The sequence below is a fragment of the Staurois parvus genome, unplaced genomic scaffold (assembly GCF_062004578.1).
Source record: "Staurois parvus isolate SC_StPar_1 unplaced genomic scaffold, SC_StPar_1.0 ptg000694l, whole genome shotgun sequence".
NCBI classification, from domain to species: Eukaryota; Metazoa; Chordata; class Amphibia; order Anura; family Ranidae; genus Staurois; species Staurois parvus.
This window is the reverse complement of record NW_028318490.1, coordinates 5,043,734-5,066,608: the sequence shown is the minus strand read 5'-3', so window position 1 is coordinate 5,066,608 and position 22,875 is coordinate 5,043,734. Positions and strand designations below refer to the sequence as shown.

Here is a 22,875-nt window from a genome sequence, read left to right as displayed (position 1 = left end):
GCCTATCAAATGCCTCTGAAAAGCAAATCGAACTCAGATCACTTTTCGAAGGTGCAGCAGTTTAGACACAAGCCTCGTTGTGATGTCTTTTTCTTCTGATTTATATGACAACTTGTGGAAAAAGGAAAGTTGTCCCTTAAAATCATAAAAGAATGACTGGAATCACTTAAAAATAAAATAAAACATGACTTCATTGCGCCTGTATTCTGGTGACCACACTAGGAGCTTAATAAGGAAAGTCCAAAGAAATTCCCGTCACCTCTCGTCCTCTCGCAGCGCTGGGCAGGCCTCACTACACACAGCCTCTCCATTGCGGACATGCAGCCAGCCCCCTCTTCCCCTCTAGTGTTCAGCCTCCTTGTCCTTGGCCGTGCGTCACCGATGGCGGGAAGCTGGCAGGCTGGTTGCCCCGGTGATTTGTGGAAAGGTTTGGGCGGGATCTCCTTTCAGGAAGTGACGTAGAGTCCCATATTCCAGCGAGATAGAGATGGCGGAAGGTGGCCGGAGTTATATCGGTGAGTGATTTGTTGAGTGCGATTTACCGGAGACCAGTGCAGAGGTGGTTGGAGTCACCGACCTCCCCTCAGCAGACATCTTGTAGTACATTATGGAGGTGTGTAGGGCGTGGCCTGAGGCCTCTGGGACTTGTAGTGCGGACACTGGTCGCTCCGCTGTGGGTGATATGAGGAAAGAGCTCGTCGCCTGTTCCTGCTGTCCATACTCGAGGCAAAACATATGTGATACTTGTACAGGACTCAATATCCCGGCATGCTCCGAGTTTCCGTACTTATGGCCGTAGTTATCCCACCAGGTTGACTGTTTCCCGTTACATTCGGGATAGGCCGCGATCTTCCCAGCACGCTGATGGCAGTTGTCCACCCAACTGTCATACCATCCAATGACTGCTGTCATATCTGATCACCTACAGCACCATGGCAACTACAGATCAGATTCAAAGAATCCAAGATGGCCCCTTTCTTGTCTGTAAAGGATGGGAGTTTAGTTTTGCTTTAACTACTTCAGTACCGGGTACTTTCACCCCCTTCCTACCCCAGGCAATTTTCAGTGCTGTCACACTTTGACAATTGCGCGGTCGTGCAACACTGAACCCAAACTAAATTTGTGTCTTTTTTTTTTTCCAAGACATTTATTTCTGGTACTTATATAGTGCCGTCAATTTATGCAGTGCTTTACATTTATATTGTACATTCACATCAGTCCCTAACCCTACTGCAGGCCATAGATGGTTAGTTTACCGGCCGTTGTTTTTTTTTTGTCCGAAAAACGAAACATCGATCAATCCGTTGCCACCAGTCATTGTGAAAATCGTCCGTTTTTCACAAATTTTCCGGCATGACCGATAAATGAAATTAGGAGGAACTGCGAAAACCGTCCGTTGCCCCACTAACAGTGTGAAGATTATTCTTTCGGATGAAAAATCAGCCGATAAACAAACCGTCTATGGCCTGCATTAAGGGGTTGTACAATCTAAAGTCCCTAACTCACATTCATACATACACATACTAGGGCCAATTTAGACAGGAGCCAATTCACCTACCAGCATGTCTTTGGAGTGTAGGAGGAAACCCATGCAGTCACAGGGAGAACATGCAAACTCCAGGCAGGTGGTGCCGTGGTTGGGATTCGAACCAATGACCTTAGTACTGCCAGGCGGAAGTGCTAACCACTTAGCCACTGTGCTGCCCACATATACATAGCTTTCTATTGATGGTAGTTAACCCCCACTGGGTTTTATTATTTTGGCTAACAAAAACGAAAAAAGACTGAAAATTTTGAAAAAAGGAAAAAATTTTCTTAGTTTCTATAATAAAATTTAGCAAATAAGTAATTTTTCTCCTTCACTGATGTGGCTGCACTGATTATCCGGTTTTTTTTTTTTTTTTTTGCATGCTAGTCTTGTATCGAAAGTTTAGAGGTTACTAAAGGTACGAAAATTCTTGTACGACAGAATAAAAATTTGGAAGTAATGTATTTGTATTGTATGTTCAGACGGAAACTGTACTGGTTAAACGAAAATTGTAAGACAATCTTCGTGCTTGTCCCTTGAGTAATTTCGGACGATTGCTGTGCAATTATCAGATTATTGTACGATCGGCATTTTCGTACAATTTTCTGATCGTCTGTACATTGCAAGTGACCCCTGTGTTATCTTCCGGTTACCGGCTTTCCTCTCCTCACGCTATGACAGCGCGTGAGGAAAAGGCTGCCGGTAATCGGTAAGTCTGTACAATGTGATTGGATCACGCTGATCACATGGTAAAGGGCTGCTGTGATTGGCCCTTTACCGCGATCTGCGATCAGCTGTATCCAGATGACACCACTGATCACAGATTGTGCAGGGGGGCACCCTCCCATTACTGGACCACTGTGCTGTAGCCGCCTTTTGACTAGAACATGGTCAGGAAGAGGTTAAAGGATATGTTTACCATTTTAGAAAAAATAAGCAATGTACATATGTTTGCAGAAAAAAATAATGTGCATGTAATGTTTTTTTCCTGCAGGAGTCTGGAGAGCACTCCCCGTACCACTCCCCCGTGATCAGGGATACAATGTCAGGGTTCTGCAGAGAAGCCCTGCAGCTTTCAGCCTGTCCCTCCATACCTGCTATCAGTTTGAAAGCTGCAGGGCTTGTGAATGAACTACAAGGGGTCTCATCAGCACCCTAGCAGATCATTCAGAACTGTTAGGGGGGAGGCAGCAGAAGCTGGAACATGTTCCACCCTAAATATGGGTAGAACATGTTCTAAAAGGTGAGCTTATCCTTTAGCTACTTTCACACTGATCCATGGCAAAAACGCATATGCGCTCTAACTGCGTTTGCGGTGCATTTTTTAAATTAAAAGCTGCAATGCAGGTGAGTTTTTGAGGCATTTTTGTCGCCTTTACCTTTGATTTCAATGGGGTGGTGCATTTTTATTGCGGTATTTTGTTTTTTTTTTTGTTTTTTTTTTTTAACCATACCAAACCTGCACCAAATAAAGAAAAACGGTTCAGTGTGAGAGCAGCTTTAAAGCAGTATTAAAGTGGTTGTAAAGGCTCAACATTTTTGACCTTCGTGCATTCTGTGCATGAAGGTAAAAACCTTCTGTGTGCAGCAGCCTCCCCCACCAGTGCTTACCTGAACCCCTTCACAATCCAGTGATGTGCACGAGAGCATCGGGGACTCTCTCTCCTCATTGGCTGAGACACAGCAGCGGGAGCCATTGGCTCCTTCTGCTGTCAATCACAGCCAGTGAACAATGAGGACAGAGAGGGGGCAGGGCCAAGCTGTGGCTTTGTGTGGGAATGGGAGCGAGCCTGCTTGGTTGCTCCCTTACCAAGCTGCTTGATCAGGATGCTGGTATGGCGGCGGTCAGGGCGCTGGTATGTGATATGGTGGCGATCAGGGCGCTGGTATGTGGTATAGGCTCTAGGCTTTTTTCACCTGGTGATCCATTCAATAGCTGATTTTTTTTCAACTTACAATACCAGACCAAGCTTTCCAGCAAAAATTGCAGTTAGAGGGTTGAGAGAAACCATTTAATGCTGACAGGGGCGCTTACAATGATCAGCTTTATTTTGTTTATGTAAATCCTTTATCCCAAAAGGAAAAAAGAAACCTAGTGCAGCCACCCTGTCTAAAAATACATTTTTGTGTCTGGGTTTAATACCACTGTAAAGGCCAACTCCAGGATTTCGACCAAATCTATCCCTACAGTGAATCCCCAGTGAAAGGGTTAAAGAATATGTTCAGCTTTCGTAATGTTACACCTGTGTTTAGAATGAATGGGAATATCCTCCTGCGCTTGGTATGGGTGAGTCCCTATCCTAAACAGCAGCTATCACTCTGCCTTAACTAATAGGTGATAAAGTAACAAACACAAAAATAGTGAAGCGCTAAAACGAATCCCTACATACGCACACAGTGCATATAATATTAAATGGAAACCATACCTCATAAGTAAAATATATCCGTGACATAAAAAATGTGTCAATAGAAAACCAAATAAAATATTTTTCTTGCCCCTAAATTATTTCTTTAAATCATACATTGGTAAAAAATAGAAAATCCATGATAATACGAATAAACAGTGATGGAAAAAAATATATATATAAAAAACTGTGTTAATTAATATATATATAAATATATATGTGATAATACCAATAATAAATGTGACACCTAACAGAATAAAAGCATATAAATAGTGAATCTCAATCAAATAAACGTGATTGTTGTGAAAAAATTATGCTATTACATAAAAAAAATCCACTAAAACTTGTGATGTTTAGATATAAAAAAGTGTCCATAAATGAACAAACACAGTCCATGCAGTAAGGTGAAAACGACACTCAGTGTTCTTCACTTCTAGTGCTCATAAAAAAGACAGGGAAGAAATCCTCCAATGGCAGCAATGCCTGCTCACCTCCCCAACTCGACCCGCAAGGGGCCACAAGGCTATATCTCTCCTCCAGGTAATCCTTTGCTTCCAAGCAGCTCAGTAAGGAATCACAGGACCTCCTCTCCACCTCCTCTCAAACGTCATATAGGACACAAACAGAGCTTCCCATAGTGTAATACCATTTATTTCAGACACTCCATATAGCAAAAAGTTTCCACTCACATGCGTTTTGTTAGTAAAATGCAGTCCTCCTCATTCCCTGGGTGCATTCACATGTACATAGGGAAACCAATATGGTCGCTGTGCTCGGACATCCGTCCCCACGTGACCGGAAATGATGTGTCTCTGGGCTGGGAAAAGCGTTCCGACGCGTTGCGTCACGTGCGTCGTGACTTCATCAGGGTCACGACGCACCAGTTACCCTGATATGGAGTGTCTGAAATAAATGGTATTACACTATGGGAAGCTCTGTTTGTGTCCTATATGACGTTTGAGAGGAGGTGGAGAGGAGGTCCTGTGATTCCTTACTGAGCTGCTTGGAAGCAAAGGATTACCTGGAGGAGAGATATAGCCTTGTGGCCCCTTGCGGGTCGAGTTGGGGAGGTGAGCAGGCATTGCTGCCATTGGAGGATTTCTTCCCTGTCTTTTTTATGAGCACTAGAAGTGAAGAACACTGAGTGTCGTTTTCACCTTACTGCATGGACTGTGTTTGTTCATTTATGGACACTTTTTTATATCTAAACATCACAAGTTTTAGTGGATTTTTTTTATGTAATAGCATAATTTTTTCACAACAATCACGTTTATTTGATTGAGATTCACTATTTATATGCTTTTATTCTGTTAGGTGTCACATTTATTATTGGTATTATCACATATATATTTATATATATATTAATTAACACAGTTTTTTATATATATATTTTTTTCCATCACTGTTTATTCGTATTATCATGGATTTTCTATTTTTTACCAATGTATGATTTAAAGAAATAATTTAGGGGCAAGAAAAATATTTTATTTGGTTTTCTATTGACACATTTTTTATGTCACGGATATATTTTACTTATGAGGTATGGTTTCCATTTAATATTATATGCACTGTGTGCGTATGTAGGGATTCGTTTTAGCGCTTCACTATTTTTGTGTTTGACACCTGTGTTTAGGATGTGGCTCGTTGCCATGCAGCAACCCTCTTCACCTACCCTGCGGCAGTGGGCAGGTTCCTCTTCCCTCACAGCCGCTGTCATGTTTTAAAATCAAGATCTACATCAATCGGCCATACATTATGACCACTCATTATAACCTGTTTGAGGTATGGACTCCACTAGGTCTCTGAAGGTATGCTGTGGTATCTGGCACCAAGCAATCAGTAGCAGTCCTGTAAGTGGTGAAGTGCAGCTGCTTTGAATTGGGCTTTTCCAGCACATCCCAAAGATGCTCCATTGGATTGAGATCTGGAGAATGTGGAGACCAAGGCAACATCTCAAACTCGTCTTACTTACCATTTTTGAATTCATCAGACCAGGTCACTGCTCTGTGGTCCAGTTCTGATGCTCATGTGCCCATTGTAGGCGCATTTGGCTGTGGATATGGGTCAGCATGGGCACCCTGACCAACCTGTGGCTATGCTGCCCCAGACACAACAAACTGTGATGCACTGACACCTTTCTGTCCAAACCAGCGTTAACTTTTTTTTTTTATAGCAATTTCAGCTACATTGGCTCTTCTGTTGGATTGGACTATACAGGCCAGCCTTCACTTTCCACGTGAATTATTGAGCCTTGGCTATTCTTTACCCTGTCACTGGTTTACTGATTTTTCTTTCATGGACCACTTTCAGTAGGTCCTGACCACTGCAGACCATGAACATCCCAAGAGAGCTGTAGTATTAGAGATGCTCTCACCCAGTCGTCTTGCAATTTGACCCTTGTCAAAGTCACTCAAATCTTTGCGATTACCTATTTTTTTTTTCTGCTCTCAATACATCACCTTCAAAGACAACATGTTCACTTACTGCCTAAAATATCCCACAAACTTCCAAGTGTCATTGTAACAAGATAATCAATGTTATCTGCGTTACCTGTTGGTAGTCATACTGATCAGTGTATATCCGGTAGAAGAGACAGAAGAATCCCTGAATAAATATGCTCAACGTAGCATGTTAAAGAGTAAGTAGAGAAGACGAGAGTATGTGATTTTCTTCCCCTTTAAAGGATAAATCCTCCTTTTAGAATATGTTACTCATATTATTTAGGGTGTAATATGGTGCTGGGAATATTATCTCAGAACAGTGCACATTATCCTTGTGGCATTACTGTAGAGCAGGGGTCCTGAAACTACGGCCCGCGGGCTGGACACGGGCCACCAAAGCCATTTATCCGGCCTACCGGACCAGCCAAAACAAAAAAAAAAAACCCACGTCCCCGGCCGGCAAAGAGCTAGGCTGCTCGATGGGTCCTCAGCCGCGAGGACCAAACAAGCGGCAGCCTGGAAGCCCCGGATTTCACCTGCTGCGGCCAGAGGAGCAACAAGAGAAGAGGAGATCACACCAGGTACACTGCATTGCAGTGTCCAGTGTATCAGTGCCCAGTGCGTTGCAGTGCCCAGTGCGTTGCGGTGCCCAGTGCCTTAGAGTACAGTGCAATGCGGTGCCTAGTGCCTTAGAGTACAGTGCAATGCGGTGCCTAGTGCCTTAGAGTACAGTGCGTTGCGGTGTCCAGTGCGTTGCAGTGTCCAGTGCCTTAGAGTACAGTGCATTGCGGTTTCCAGTGCGTTGCAGTGTCCAGTGCCTTAGAGTACGGTGCGTTGTGGTGTGTAGTGCATTTTAAATATTGCATTGTTTTTCCTGTTTTTTTTTTTTTTTTGCACTACAGATAAGATATGTGCGGTGTGCATAGGAATTTGTTCACATTTTATTCAAACTATAGTCCGGCCCCCCCAACAGTGTGAAGGTCCGTGAACTGGCCCCCTATTTAAAAAGTTTAAGGACCGCTGCTGTAGAGGGTGTTGGAACTACCTATGACCTTCCCCTGCAGAAGGGACTTTTTCGGAAATTCTCCACCAGTATCTCAGGACATTATGCTTCTCCCTGCGAGTTAAGAGCATAATGTGTTAGTATGCATTGCATACTAGCACATTATGAAAGACTTACCTGAAAACTAAGCCCTCTAGCGGAGCGCTGTGTTGGCTCCCCAGGGCTTCCATCTTCACCTGGTCTTCCTTCCAGGTTCTCAGACTGCTGCCGTTTGACTGGCTGAGCTGCGATGATGTCACTCCTGTGCATGCATACCGGTACTGTACCTACAGTTAACCCTTAACTGTAGGTACAAGAGAAAAAAAGACTGCTATCATTTTAAATGAAAGATCCTCAAGAACAAATTGTTATTCTGACGTCAGAGTGGAAGGAACAGTGGAATCTCCTCTCACTCAGACTAGGGAATCCGATGCAACCAGTTGCATTGGTACTGGTCACACCGGTGGCACGGGAAAGTCTGGTAAAGGTAGCAGAAGGGGGTCCCCTGTCATGTGTAGAAGTGATCAAGCGTCTGTATAGCCATTTTGACCACTTTTGCTTTGTAGGGAATCGCCAAATCTAAAGAATACCTTGGTCATTGCTGCAGTGATGACCAAGATATCACTGCTCCGGTCCAAGGAAGTATATATATGTACAACAGACGGGAAGCGCCTTAAAGCACGGATGTCAAACTGGCGGCCCTTCAGCTGTTGCCAAACTACAAGTCCCATGAGGCATTGCAAGACTGACAGTTACAAGCATGACTCCCAAACGCAAAGGCATAATGGGACTTGTAGTTTTGCAAGAGCTGGAGGGCCACCAGTTTGACACCCCTGCCTTAGAGCAAAGTTTTAATAGCGTTTGTAGATACTAATTGCCTTGAAATGCCTCCACTGTGTCCCATGGTTTCTCCAGTGTTGCCAAGTGTGTAATAGTTCCAAAGAGAGACAGCATTACAAATTGCAATGCAGGTGTATAAGAGACCCTTTTTGAAGCCCCCACATTGCACTGTAGAATGCAAGAATTCATTTATTCAGCTGTGGCTATGCTTTCTGTACGTTCAAGATTGGTTTAAGACGGCTCCGGACTCCTGGAGTGCAGCAGCGCCAATTCTGTGACCCTAGATGGAGCCAAGGGTTTTATTTGAGATCAGAAAAAGTGTATGTAAGGACAAAAACTATTTATTTTTAGGGTTGACTAAGGAAGTATTTAAAACCCCTGTCAGGTATTTGTTTCAGTGGGGAAGATTCACAATGTTTTTGTCCTGAATATGTTTTGTAAGGACTCATTCTGATCGCTCATTTGAGCGATCAGATCTGTCCTCCGATCTGAGCTGCTGTCTGCTGCATGTGAACCTACCATGGAACTGCTTGCAGGGAGTCCATAAAAGTGGATGGAGATGCAGCGGCTGCATGGACCCAGTCGCATCACAAAATTGGAGATGTAGGCAGGAGCGGGTGCACGGATCCTTATGCAGACACTTCTGTGTGTTGCCTGCACACAGCTGTAAAGTGGATTCACATGCAGCAGACAGCAGCTCAGATTGGAGGATGGGTCTGATCATCCTTCTGAATAATCCCTAATACAGAAATGAGGAATGCATCATGTTAAAGCCAGTGCACAAAAGAATTGACATTTACCTAAGTATGCCCTATTGACTCAAAGCATGCACAATATCCGTATGCAAATCGTAAATGTACAAAAGTAAAAAAAAAAAAAAAATCCCAGTAAATTTCATGTACTAAATCACTGGGCATTCCCTTTAAAAAAAGAGAAAACTTCACTGTCTGCACAGTTAACCATTAACAACTATACAGTTGAATATAAACGTTTTGGCATCCTATTCAGAGTATTTTGTTGACTTGTTTTTATTTTTAATTTAATATATTAAAGCAAGATTCATGTGTTAAAGCGGAGTTCCACTCACTCTTTAAAAAAAAAACTGTAGCTGTTAAAGAAAACAGCCACTCACCTGTCCCATGATCCCGCTGCAGCCCATTTCACCGGCCGCCCTGTATTCCAGGAGGCCGGCATCTTCAGTGTGGGCACCTGGCTGTGACAGCTTGCGGCTTCACAGCCGGGTGCCCACTGCTCATGCGCGAGTAGCGCTGCACTACCTGAATTGCCTCATCGTCTTCTGGGACCTGTCACGTGACCCACAAGACTTATAGGAGGGAAGATAGGAGGACAACCTTCGTTTACGATCGCCTAGGTGATCACAGCAGAAGTAGGAGCGGGTACCTGTCAAATTCGGGTACCCGTGCCCCCCCTCCCCAAAGGTGCCAATCCTTAATTGGGAGTGGGGGAACAATCTTTAAAGCGGAACTTCCCCTTTTGGGTGGAACTACGCTTTAATGTGCATTGGGTTGTCATCACACCAGAACAAACAAAAAACATGGGCTTGATTTTTAGCAACGCAGTGCACCACAACACACAGAGGGTTACTGTGCGCTGAAACATAGGTATGTTGAGGTGCATCAACGCACACAACATATAGGGGTTAGTGTAGCACATCCAACACCTCTGCAAGTAACACACTTGCTTTGAAATTGACATATTCCAATTCTGATGTGCTACTGTATTTAGCACTTCAGGAAAAATGCAAAACATGAAATGTAGAAGGTACGAACATTTTTTCACAATTCCATTTGTTGGCAGTTGCAGACAGTTTATTCAAATTTATATGAAGAGTCACCAGCAGAAAACGTTGCTGCTATTTGATCATTAAAGTCGATGTTTGAAATATACACCACTGCAATTTGAAAAGTCCAGTTTAGAACCAATTCTTCTGGTCTGAAGAAACAAATTAAAGTATATGTGAACCCTCACCATGGAAAACAACCCATTCAGTTAAAAATTGAAATGCAAGACATTTGTCTATAAATACATGATATGCACTTTTTTTTTCCCCTTTTGTATAAGTCGCGGGTCAGCAGCCAGTAGATCTTAGCCAGGTGACTGGTAGATCATGGTCAGGGCTTGCTGATCAGCCATCCCAGAGCATCAGAGTGCAATGCAGAGGGAATACTTGTAAAGTTGGAGCTGTAGTAGGGAGGAAGAGCCGCATAAGTTGATGTCTCCTCTGTAGTGCTGGCTCCTACACCCTGTAATGGTTGGTGGGTATAGCACCTGTCAAACATGACCCATTCAGGTGAATAAGGGCACTCTGCAAGTGCCCTGCAACCTTGTGCAGTACAGTAAACAAGGGGTTATACAGGCCGAAGTGTTGCTTTCTCACCACCTGCTTTAACCCCTTGGACCCTGCAGAAGCATGCAGTTGCGGGGCACTTGCAGAGTGGCCCCATTTACTTGAGTGGGTCTCCACTGACAGGTGGTAGCACCTACCAAAAGCAACAGGTTGTAATTCCTACTGTGGCATGTGTAAACCTTTTGGCTGCTGCCTCAGCAGCTAAAAGGGGTATGGAATGGGGGCAGTAAAACCATGACTGAACTGCAGGGTTTTTTCACTCCCCAACTTTACATGTGAACGAGCCTTAAAAGTGCCGCTGCTGGATGCAACTAGGAGCTCATTTACAAGTGTAGTGGACACTACTGCTCTTCTGCAAACGATCCGAGTGTGTTTTGACAGGTGGCTAGGAGGCGATATGTTGAATCTTCAACACCTGATTTAAACCCATGATTGCCATGCAAAGAACGCGTTTGTGACATGGATGTACTGCAGTCAAATCAGGTGTGAGGAGGTGACACTAGCCGACACTGTGCCCGGTGATCTTTGACTTCTCCCATGTTGTTCAGGTAGATCTCCACCTCGTTGACCGCCATGTAAGGAAATGACAGACAGGCGATGGTTCTCTCGTTCTGGGAGGACGTCATATGATGTCCTCCCACTCTAACCGCGCGTGCGCCCCCCCAGAGGTGTGCAGTGTGGCGATCGGTGGTGCACTGTGTACCTGGGACACAGCGGATCACCGATCAGTGGAAAGATCCAATGATGTCGGCTCTGTCATGTGATCAGTTTTGTCCAATCACAGCTCATCGCATGTAAATAAGGAAATGCCTGTTATCGGTATGCCTCTCCTCACAAGCTCTCACGCTGACAGCTTGTGAGGAGAGCCGAGCCGATAATCGTCATTCCTCAGAGGGGACATGTACACTGATCATCAGGACACTGATGATCAGTGCCCTGATGATCAGTGTAGCCCTATCAATGCCACCTGTCAGTGCCTACCAGTGCACATCAATGCCACATATCAGTGTCCATCTAAGCTGCCTTTCAGTCACCTATCCGTGCGCATCAGTGCCATATGAGTGCTGCCTTTCAGTGCCCATCAGTGCAGCCTATCAGTGCCCATCACTGCAGCCTCATTAGCGCACATCAGGGAAGGAGAAAAATCACTTATTTACAAAATTTTATAACCGAAACTAAGAAAAAAAACTTTTTTTTTCAAAATTTTCAGTTGTTTTTGGTTTGTTTAGCAAAAAATAAGAAGTGATTACTACCAAAAGAAAGCTCTGTGTTCTGCTTAGTATGTATATATATAATATATATATAATAGAAAAGCAGAGGGATTGGCAGGAACACCAGAGGTTAAACACAAAGGAAGCAATACAAGAGGACAGGATACTTTTTCATACATGATACAGCAGGCACATATCAGGAATATAAAATGTTGGGTTAACATATTCTTCATTTCCGGCTACAGCCAACATAGGGTCCATGGAGATCTGGTATAGTATTGATTATAGTATTGTGTGTTTTACACGTTTCCTGCATTTTGTGTACTGTGGTGTAGTGACATTCATTGTACATGGCACTCCAATGCACTATGCTGTAGAGGAAAACGCACAGCAGCACATACATTTTGTTCCAAAAGTAGGGTCATGTATGTTTTTGGGTCTTTTATGGTACATTGGCAGCCCATTGTCTTTCTGTGGGATCATGAGACTTCATGGGCTGATTGTCAGCGTGAAAAGTGAACAGAGTTTTGGTGTTTTAGCTGTGAAAGCATTTCATATGTAATGTTCAGTTACGTGTCAATGCCAGCCTAGCTACTGCTGCCTCTGTGACAAAGAATGTGCTATCAGTTGGATCTTGTGATTAAACAATGGCAGCATGCCATTCCTCGTGTGTGTATAAGCTGCTGTCTTTTATATTTCCATAAAGCCCTTTATATAACACAGCCTACTTATACAGATAAACCTTAGCTGCTGAGTCAGTCCAATGCACTCCAGTCTCTGACTGGTTCTGCCTGGTCCACACCTCTGTGACATAGATGCTATTATTTAAATTATTCCAAACAAAGTGATTCATAAACCAGTTATGTATTGTCACTTAGTGTAGTCCTGGGTTCTCTTATTAGAAAACTGTACAACACATACACATTTTGTCCAAAAGGAAGTGCTTTTAAGGAAGTCTGTTACTGACAATGTGCTAAGTAGAAAAGATCATGAAGAGCTACAGTTACTATCCTGCTTTTAGGTTTTACCTTTTTATAGCATTCCAAGTGATTCCCATAGGTTGCAGACAACCCATGGGTTCTCTGAGGAAACGCATGATTTGTACTGTCGTCGTTTTAGCAACCAATTTGTTAGCTCAGATAGTCTCCTGTGTGTTCCACCTGACTTCATCTCAAAAGCTTTAATCATTTTCAGCTGCTCAGTCTCCTAGAAATATGATAAAGTAACCAAAGACAAGCTGAAGCTTGTTTTTATAATATCGACCGGGATACAGTAGTGACGGCAATAAAAGTCAGTGTTTAGTTTACTTATTAACTCCAGAGAAAATGTTCTTTTTTCCTTTTGTCTTTGTTACCCATACCAATTTAACTACTTCCCACTAATAGACATACCTGTATGGTTTCAGTGCTTATACCAGGATCATGGCTGCTATACATCTACTTGATCACTTGCCCTGATGATCTGTGTAGTGCCAGCTGTCAGTGCTCATCGATGCCACCTGCCAGTGCCTACCAGTGCACATCAATGCCACATATCAGTGCCCATCTGAGCTGCCTGTCAGTGTCGCCTGTCAGTGCCGCCTATCAATGCCTGTCAGTGCCGCCTATCAATGCCTGTCAGTGCCGCCTATCAATGCCCGTCAGTGCCATATGAGTGCTGCCTTTCAGTGCCCATCAGTGCCTCCTCATCAGTGCCACCTATCAGTGCCCATCACTGCAGCCTTATTAGCGCACATCAGTGAAGGAAAAAAATCACTTATTTACAAAATTTTATAACAAAAACTAAGAAAAAAACTTTTTTCACAATTTTCAGTGGTTTTTGGTTTGTTTAGCAAAAAATAAAAAACACAGAGGTGCATAAATACAGTACCACCAAAAGAAAGGTCTATCTGTCTAAAAAAAAAATGCTAAAAATTTCATATGGGTACAGTGTTGCATGACTGCGCAATTGTCATTCAAAGTGTGACAGTGCTGAAAATTGGCCTGGGCAGGAAGGGGGTTTAAGTGCCCTGTAGGCTAGTGGTTAAAGCAGAATGGAGTAGTCTAGGTTGGACGTTCTGATATGTGTGTGATAGAGCTGGACCGATAAAAGTGAGACTTGGTTCCAATTAATCTACTGTAAAGTGATTTTTTTTTTTCTTCCTTCATAGAAGCAAATCCATGATTGAAGTCTAGTATGAGTGGACCCTATTCTGTTCCTAGGCTGCTGCCCCTGTGAGAGGGGGAAAAAAATTAAGTGCTCTCCAGAGAGTAAATTCTAGGAAGTAAAAAAAAGGAGCACTTGTTATAAAAGTTCACATCACTTAACCTGTTCCTGCCCGGCAAGTTGCAAAATGACGGCCGAGCAGGACTCTTGTCGATTCAGGTGGGCGTCATATGAGGTGAGAACTGTCACCGTCTGTGTACCTCAGACACAGCTGATGAGAGATCTGTGTATCAGTCCATTGCCAGTATCATGTGACTGCTGTGACCAATGACAGCAGGTCACATGACAATTGTAAATAATGGATGGCTTCCTTTCATGTCATCCATTGTATACAATTGTGTCACTAACTGTGATTGGTCACAGTATTCACATGTACAGACTGAGCCAATCACAGCCCATCTGTGTCATGTGATTAGCAGTGACCAATCACAGCTAATTGCAACAAAAAACCTGAATGAATAAATTTTCATTCAGTTAAATGCTTGCTTATAGCAAATAAATTCTTTGCTATAAGCAATTATAATGTGTAAAAGAAAATGTATTCTGAAATAACGTGCCTAGTGTTAACACACGTTTAGGAGCGTTTACTTGCACATTTTTTTTTTGTTTTTTTGCCAAAATGCTGCTGCTCCTGGATGCACTGGCCCTGTTTTTTGGGTTTTTTTTGCTGCCTGTAAACTCCCCTACCACTAAAAGCTTCTGAAAGTCCGTGTGCATGGACACATAGGATAACATGGAGGGTCGTTTGGAAGCAGTAAAAAAAAAATAATAAAACGCCCTGTGTACGTGAGGCCTATAACACAGGTGCCTTTGTGGTTTATCCATTGATTTTTTTTATTTTTTTCTCAAACCATTGTCATGCTGCAAAAATTGTGCAAGTACAAAATAAAGCCTTCCTCTCTGCCTCACTGAAAGGTAGCATTTTAATTTATTTTCCCGCTAAGAGGGGAAATGGTAGAGCATTGACTCCTCTCAGGATACTGAGGTTGAACCCCAGGTTTGTATGTGTGTGTGTTTTTTTTTTTCATGGTTACCTTAGGTTTAGCTTGGACCAGTCTAAGTATGCATATTCTGCTGAAACTCATCAGGTTACAATACACATACAGTAAAATGAAAAGTCCCTACTGCTGTGAGCCAACTGAGGAAGTGGCACAAAAGAACATAACACACAAAAATTCCCAGCACGTGGAGATCCTCTATTGCTGGGTGGAAATTCCCATCAATAAATAGCAGCCTCTAGATGCCCTTAGAAATTGGCAAAGCCTATAGCACCAAGTTCATGTAGTGAGTCCACAGCTTCAGATCAAAATCACCAGCCCAAAGTCCACAAAAAAGGCTTTGTTAAAATAGTATAAAAATGGTATCTGTGTCCTTGGCATAATACAGTTAGAGAGCTTATATAGGAACTGTGGCATCCATTGTGTATGAAAAGCAGTGTCTCGTGTAGCACACAGTGGGGACCACAAGAAGACGGACAACCAATTGGGAGAAACTTGGCCAGCAGGTAACTTGCTACCCACAAGTCCGGATGAGTAGAGGAAGCAAATCTGTAAATCCCAGCTGTCACTTGAAGTGACAGACTGAAAGTGCCTCACCATAAACTGGAAGTGACATGCAAGCCACCGTGTGTGAAGTCCACAAGAGCCTGTAGCATCTCTGCTCTTCAAGATGACACATTTAGAAGTGTGGCCTCTTTGTCGAGTCTTGGAGAGGGCGGAAATAACCAGCAAATAACCAGCATTGACCATTATTTAGGCGGTGGGTAGATCTCTGCTGAAGGCCTGGTGGTAAAATATTGAAAATTGGAGTAGTAGGGAGCAGGGAAACAATATATACTGGGTGTTCTCAGAGAGTGGTGGAACTGTTGTATGTCTTTTTTGCCCCTAAAGTCTCCTGGCAGAAGTCACAAAAATGCTTAGAAAAACAGTATGAATAAGAACCTTCTTGGGGACAAGTATAAATATACTTGTGTATTAAAAGAAAAGTATTAGGAGAACTAACCAGGTATGAAGAGTAGATCAGCAAAAGGGGAGGTGGGGGCCTCAAAAACCCCCCAACAGAGTGCAAATACCAGTACAATTAAAAAATACACCCACCTTCAGGATAATAGTCTGGAAAAGGGAACCTTGAATAAACCACAAGAAGGAATTAGAAATTTGGATGGAGATCAAGCTAGACTGTCATTTGGATCTCCGGTGCGGAACCAGATTAACGCAACCCCCTCCTCCCTCTCTCGACACCCCTCCCCCCCCCTCCGGCTACACCATGTCTCCTGCGCCCTTGGTCCTCTTCCTCCCTGGTTGAGACGGGTGGGAAGGGGTAGAGGGAATTCTGACGCGGCGGGTTGTCTGGAGGCCATACATGCTGTCAAATGCTGAAATAACCAATGTTACAAGCTAGGAATCGTAGTATGCATACGTATTTTGAGTCTCACCCCAAAGTAGGAATCCCAAGTGGAATTATTCCACGACAGATTCCAGGGCAACATGTAGGCCATGGGGATTTTAGGGGTAAGATAAATAGGTGGAGGGGAAGTGGGTGGAGGGTAAGAGAGGCTAAAGGGAAAGAAATCTAATAATTTTATAGAAAAAAATTACAGATGGAAAAGGAGAAACGGTGTACGCCACCACTGATATCGCCAACAGGTTCCAAAAATATAGCGGGCTGTATGATGTGAGCCCCAGAAATCAGAATGAAATGGAGGAGGAAAAGAAGAGAAACAGGCAGAAATACTTAAATGAGGTGGAGATGCCAAGAATAGCAGAAGAAAAATTAGAGGCCCTAGAGAGAACCATCACCCAGGAGGAAATCACTTTGGCCCTAAAGAACACGGCCGCAGAAACGAGCCCGGGTCCGGACGGATATACTGTGGGATATTTAAAAAAAAAAAAAGTATAGATTTCCTTGTCCCTGAAATGTGTGGTTTTGTGAATGCAATAGGGGAGGGGTTGAAAATGAGGCAGGAGTCATTGCAAGCTTATATAACGGTCATACGTAAAGAACGGAAGGATAGCTCAGTGTGCCAGTTATAGGCCCATATCTTTATTGACACAAAACTGTACGCTAAGGTACTGGCAACTAGACTGAAGGAGCTGATGCCGGAGTGGATACACCTGGATCAGGTAGGATTCATTCCTGGAAGAGAAGGTAGGGACAATGGCTTGAGACCATTGCTCCTCTTACAAAGAGTAAAAAGAGAGAAACTGTCGACCAATATTCCTGTCGATCAACGCCGAAAAGGCTTTCGACTGGGTCAACTGGGGATTTATGTTTGACACGCTAGAGGCCTTAGGATTAGGGCCTAAAATGTTAAAGTGGATAAAAGGGCTTTATAACTGTCTGTCAGTGGTGGTTAAGGTGAATGGATCCCTCTCTGTTCTTTAATAAAGGTAGTAGACAAGGATGCCCACTCTCTCCTTTGTTGTTTGTATTATCCCTGGAATCTGTCATGGGGTGGGTAAGAAAGTGTGTAGATATAGGGGGAAGTGGAGCATAGGGTGGCAGCATACGCAGATGATATGTTTTTCTATATTGTAAATCCTAGAATAACGTTGCCTAATTTTTTGAGACTATTTAAACCAGTATGGCGAGCTATCAAATCTGAAAATAAATCCCACAAAGTCAGATTTTAAATATCCCAAAGCTAGAGAAGCTGAGTTTACAAAAAGATTTTCCATTTCCTTGGAGGGAAAAGGAAATAGGCTATCTGGGAATAAAACTAACTCCTTCAATAAAAGGCCTATACCAGGCAAATTATACTCCATTAATAAATGAAGTGAAGGATGAGTTGGGGAGACTTTCAAAGGGAGGAGCCTCCTGGATAGGTTGTACAGTGAAGGAAATAAGTATTTGATCCCTTGATGATTTTGAATGTTTGCCTACTCACCAGGGTGGCTTTGATTTAAATCAAACTGATTTAAATCACTAGTCAGTAAGGCTTGATTTAAATCATAGTTTTCTACATAAAGACTAATTCTTGCTGGTATAACTTTAATATGCAAGTAGATGAAGATTTTTAGAATAACTTTTCATATTCGTTTTTTTATCCCCAGTTTAATAGATTAATCATTAATATTTGGACAACTTTTCTGCTGTACTTAGGAAGGAGAAAAATCATTACCTTAATAATAATTTAAATAGATTTATTCAACTGAAACAATAACATTCCAGCGTATGTTATTTGCTTAAACAAACATCCATGTTTGTTAACTAATTTGGCTAAACAAAATATATATATTTTAAGAAACGTAGACTGTCAGCCCCTTCCTCCTCACACTTAGTTTCACTTTCTTCTTGTGCAGATCTATTCCACTCCAAACAATCAGAAAAATATTGTTTCTATTCTATTCACTGAACTTCTTGAAACTTAGCACTGAAGGGGTTGATTCTGTATTCATAGGTTTGTAGAAGTTAGGATGAAGGTCTTTTTCTTAACTCTGTTCATGTTATAACATTTTTGCTGTGAAGAAGAGGCATGTGATCTCCGCTGAGTCAAATTCAGTTTTGAGAACTGCAAAAGTAAACCAAGCATCTGTGATAATATCTTGTAGGCAGAGAAACTGCCCAATAATCTTACAAAAACCTCTGGAAGAGCATGACATTGTGAATGGATTCATGGAATTTATTTACCAAAAAAATTAAACATATACAGCCTTATTCTACATAATTAAAAAACTAATCTTTATTTCATGATGGAATAACCTTTGGATGGTAAGAGATTTTCCTCAAAAAGCATTTTATTTAAAAAAATCCAATTTAAATAAAAAAAATCCAATTTTTTTTTTTCTTTCTAAATCATTGATTTTTATCCACCCTGCCACTCACAAAGAAGTGATCAGTCTATAAATCGAATGGTGGGTGTAACACTGAGAGACAGAATAGCAACAACAAATTCAAAAGAAATGCATGTCTAACAAATTATGCACTGATTTGCATGTTCATGAGGGAAATAAGTATTTGATCCCCTTCACAAAACATGATTTAGTACTTGGTGGCAAATCCCTTTTTGGCAATCGGAGGTCAGACGTTTCCTGTAGTTGGCCACCAGGTTTGCACACATCTGAGGAGGGATTTTAGCCCACTCCTCTTGGCAGATTCTCTCCAAGTCATTAAGGTTTGGTGGCTGACGTTTGGCAACTCGAACTTTCAGCTCCCGCCACAGATTTTCAATCGGGTTAAGGTCTGGAGACTGGCTAGGCCAGTCCAGGACCTTAATGTGCTTCTTCTTGAGCCACTCCTTTGTTGCCTTGGCCGTGTGTTTTTGGTCATTGTCATGCTGGAACACCCATCCTCGACCCTTTTTCAATGCCTTGGCTGAGGGAAGAAGGTTCTCACCCAAGATTTGACTGGACATTGCCCTGTCCATTGTCCCTTTGATGCGGCGCAGTTGTCCTGTCCCCTTAGCAAAAAAACACCCTCAAAGCAGAATGTTTCCACCACCATGTTTGACAGTTGGGATGGTGTTCTCGGGGTCATAGGCAGCATTCCTCTTCCTCCAAACATGGCAAGTTGAGTTGATGCCAAAGAGCTCGATTTTGGTCTCATTTGACCACAACACTTTCAACCAGTCCTCCTCTGGCATCATTCAGATGTTCAGTGGCAAACTTCAGACGGGCCTGGACATATGCTTTCTTGAGCAGACGGACCTTGTGGGCACTGCAGGATTTCAATCCTTGTCAGTGTAGTGTGCTACCAATTGTTTTCTTGGTGACTGTGGTCCCAGCTGCCTGGTGATCATTGACAAGATCGTCATGTGTAGTTCTGGAATGATTCCTCACTGTTCTCATCATTGACACTCCACGCGGGGATCTTGCATGGTGCACCAGACCTAGGGAGACTGACAGTTGTTTTGCGTTTCTTCCATTTGTGAATGATTGCACCAATTGTCACCTTCTCACCAAGCTGCTTGGTGATAGTTTGTTAGCCCAGTCCAGCCTTGTGTAGGTCTACAATCTTGTCCTTGATATCCTTGGACAGCTCTTTGGTCTTTGCCATGGTGTAGAATTTGGAATCTGATTGCTCCTGTGGACAGGTGTCTTTTATACAGGTAACAATGAGTTTAGCAGCACTCCCTTTAAGAGACTGCTTCTAATCTCAGTTTGTTACCTGTATGAAAGACACCTGGTAGCCAGAAATCCTGCAGAATGATAGGGGATCAAATATTGATTTCCCTCATGAACATGCAAATCAGTGCATAATTTGTTAGACGTGCATTTCTTTTGATTTTTTTGTTGCTATTCTGTCTCTGTTACAATACACCTACCATTCGATTTGTAGACATAATTTTTTTTGTGAGTGGGCAAACATTCAAAATCAGCAGGGGATCAAATACTTATTTCCTTCACTGTATGTACCTGGTAAAGATGGTGATAGTACCAAAAATTCTGTAAAAGCTTCATATGCTCCCAGTACACCTACCAGGGTCTTTCTTTGGGATAATAAAGAAGATGATATTCAGGTTTATATGGGCAAATAAGAAACGGAGAATTAAGCATGAGGTTTTGTGTAGGGCAAAAGGGAATGGGGGGTTGGGTTTGCCTAATGTTAGGAATTATTATTTAGCGGTGATTTTATCACGAATAGTAGATTGGACATTTAATTTACGAAGGGAAAGACTGGGTTAATATGGAAGGGATTTTAAGTAAGGCACGGTTAGGGAAGATTGTTTGGATACCACATAAATTTTGCATATTGGAGGTGAATACCAGTCCATTGACAAAGAAAGTTTTAAGTGTTTGGGATAGACTGTATAAGCAAAAAGGATGGAAATATAATTCCGTATTGACTCCCTTGGTGGGAGCGGAGTATTTCCCCCCAGGGAAGGATAGTATCTCCAGGAAATGGATTAAAGAGAAAAATGCACATTTTGAAGGACATGTTGAATAAAGGGAAATTGCACACTTTTCAAGATTTAAAGAAGAAAAAAAGATCTATTATTCACATTAGATGAGTGGCGGTATTGTCAATTAGGTCATTTTGTTTCGTTTCAATGCTCCCACAACCACTGAAGACATTGGAGAATCTGTATCCATTTGTAAAACTGTTGAACATAGTTACAGTTCCAAAACAAGTCACCTCCAGGATTTATAAGATCCTTATGGATATGGAATGAGCTGATCCTCCCCAGTTCTTGGGAAAAGGAGCTTGGAACAGAATTGAATAAGTAACAAAGGAATAAAATATTTAAACTAACACATGAGGTGATGAATATGAGCACAGTTGAAACGAACTATGTTTGGTGAGATGGTATATTACACCAAGTGTGGCACATAAACAACAAGTAGGTGTTTCACCTTTTATGTTGGAGAGGTTGTGGGGAAAAGGGAACAATGGCACATGTATGATGGGATTACCTGAAAATTCAGGATTACTGGAAGGGAATAACCCAATATATTCAGGAAATATGTGGGATCACCATACAGAAAGACCCGTGGATGTGTTTATTTTATAATTTCGAGCCTTTAGTGAAACTGCATAAAAACAGGGTACTATATCATTTAATCAGTGTGGCTAAGGGCTTGATTCCTAAGTTCTGGCAAGCTCCGGAGCCACCAAGCATAAATGATTGGATAAACAGTTGAAAATATTTATAGGATAGAGAAATTCTATCACATTGAGGAGGATAAAATAGAAAAATTTAGGAAAGCGTGGAGTAGTTGGAAAACGTTTAAAATATTTAAAATATGTCTGGAACTTGTTGGAGTCTAGGGGGAAAATTCTAGAGAGAGTTTAACGGAGTACCTGAGAGAGAGAGAGAGAGAGAGAGAGGTGGGAGAGAAGAGATATAGATAGATAACCATGAGAGAGGATAGAGACTAGGTAGATGTGGACAGGGTAATTGGATGGGGGGGGGGGGGGGGGCGATGACGATGGGGTAGGGGATACGGCAATGTAAAATGGAATTATGTATATGTGAAGTGTTTTTGTACTAGGTTTGTTCTCTTTCTGTAGTGGAAAATGCAATAAAAGATTATATATTCCCTGGATTTGGTTCTTGAGCAAGACACAAAACACGGATTCTGTTTGCGCAAAACTGGCCCAGATGAATCTGTTACACGGATGTACTTTGACTTTAAGGAGACGATATCTGGCTTCTTCCAAATAGGCCAGGCCTGTTGCCTCCGGGCCCTCTCATGCATCCTTCTCAGTTACTGACTTTAAAAGCATGGCAGCTGAAGCCCAGGTCTTACGGGACAGAGAAATCTCAGATTCTGTCATTCCTGCCTGCAATTTGAGACTTTTTTTTTTTGCCTTTATTACTACGATTATGCAGTGCGACTTTTTTTTTTTTTTATACTACTGCATTTTTTGGTAGGGGAAGGAGACAGGTTGTTGTTAAATATCTGGCCCCCTTCTGCATTTTAACAATCAATGACTCGTTCCTGCTGTCAGCTGAGGATTCCCAGCTGGCTGTAAAATGTAAGCAAAAGGGGGGGGGGGGGGGGAGGCCTTTAGGGCCCAGCATGGATTTTAAAGGGGACCCCACACCAAAGAAAAATGGGTAACCCCCAAAATCTATACCAGGCTGTGTTGGCCCCGATAGGGGCACAAATGGTAGTAAAACCTGAAATTGACTTTAACCCTTACCCGCTGTATTTAAAACTACTAAATAAAATGCTTTGCTAGAGTTGATTTAGAATACTATAGTGACTGCCTCTGGCTTCAACACTTTGTCGCAGACCTGGAATAAACATGCAGTCAAGTGAATTTAAAGGCTAAGTTCACCTTTCTTCTTTTAGTCTTTCTGATATCATAGATTGTAAGCTCGAAAGAGAAGGGCCCTTGACCCCTCGTGTTTTGTTTTGTTACTGTATTGTCTCATGTTCTGTCCCCCAC

General features: G+C 42.4%; 1 protein-coding gene across 1 annotated transcript in view; it reads left to right on the top strand.

Annotated features, from left to right (window-relative positions):
• Positions 1 to 367: 367 nt before the first annotated feature.
• The window catches only part of NXF1 (nuclear RNA export factor 1), a 76,684-nt gene continuing 54,176 nt past the window's right edge, over positions 368 to 22,875 (top strand). The window contains exon 1 of the mRNA XM_089652862.1: positions 368 to 515. Within this exon, the coding sequence (XP_089508988.1) occupies positions 488 to 515 (28 nt within the window). The 5' untranslated portion in view covers positions 368 to 487. The remainder of the gene's footprint in view (positions 516 to 22,875) is intronic.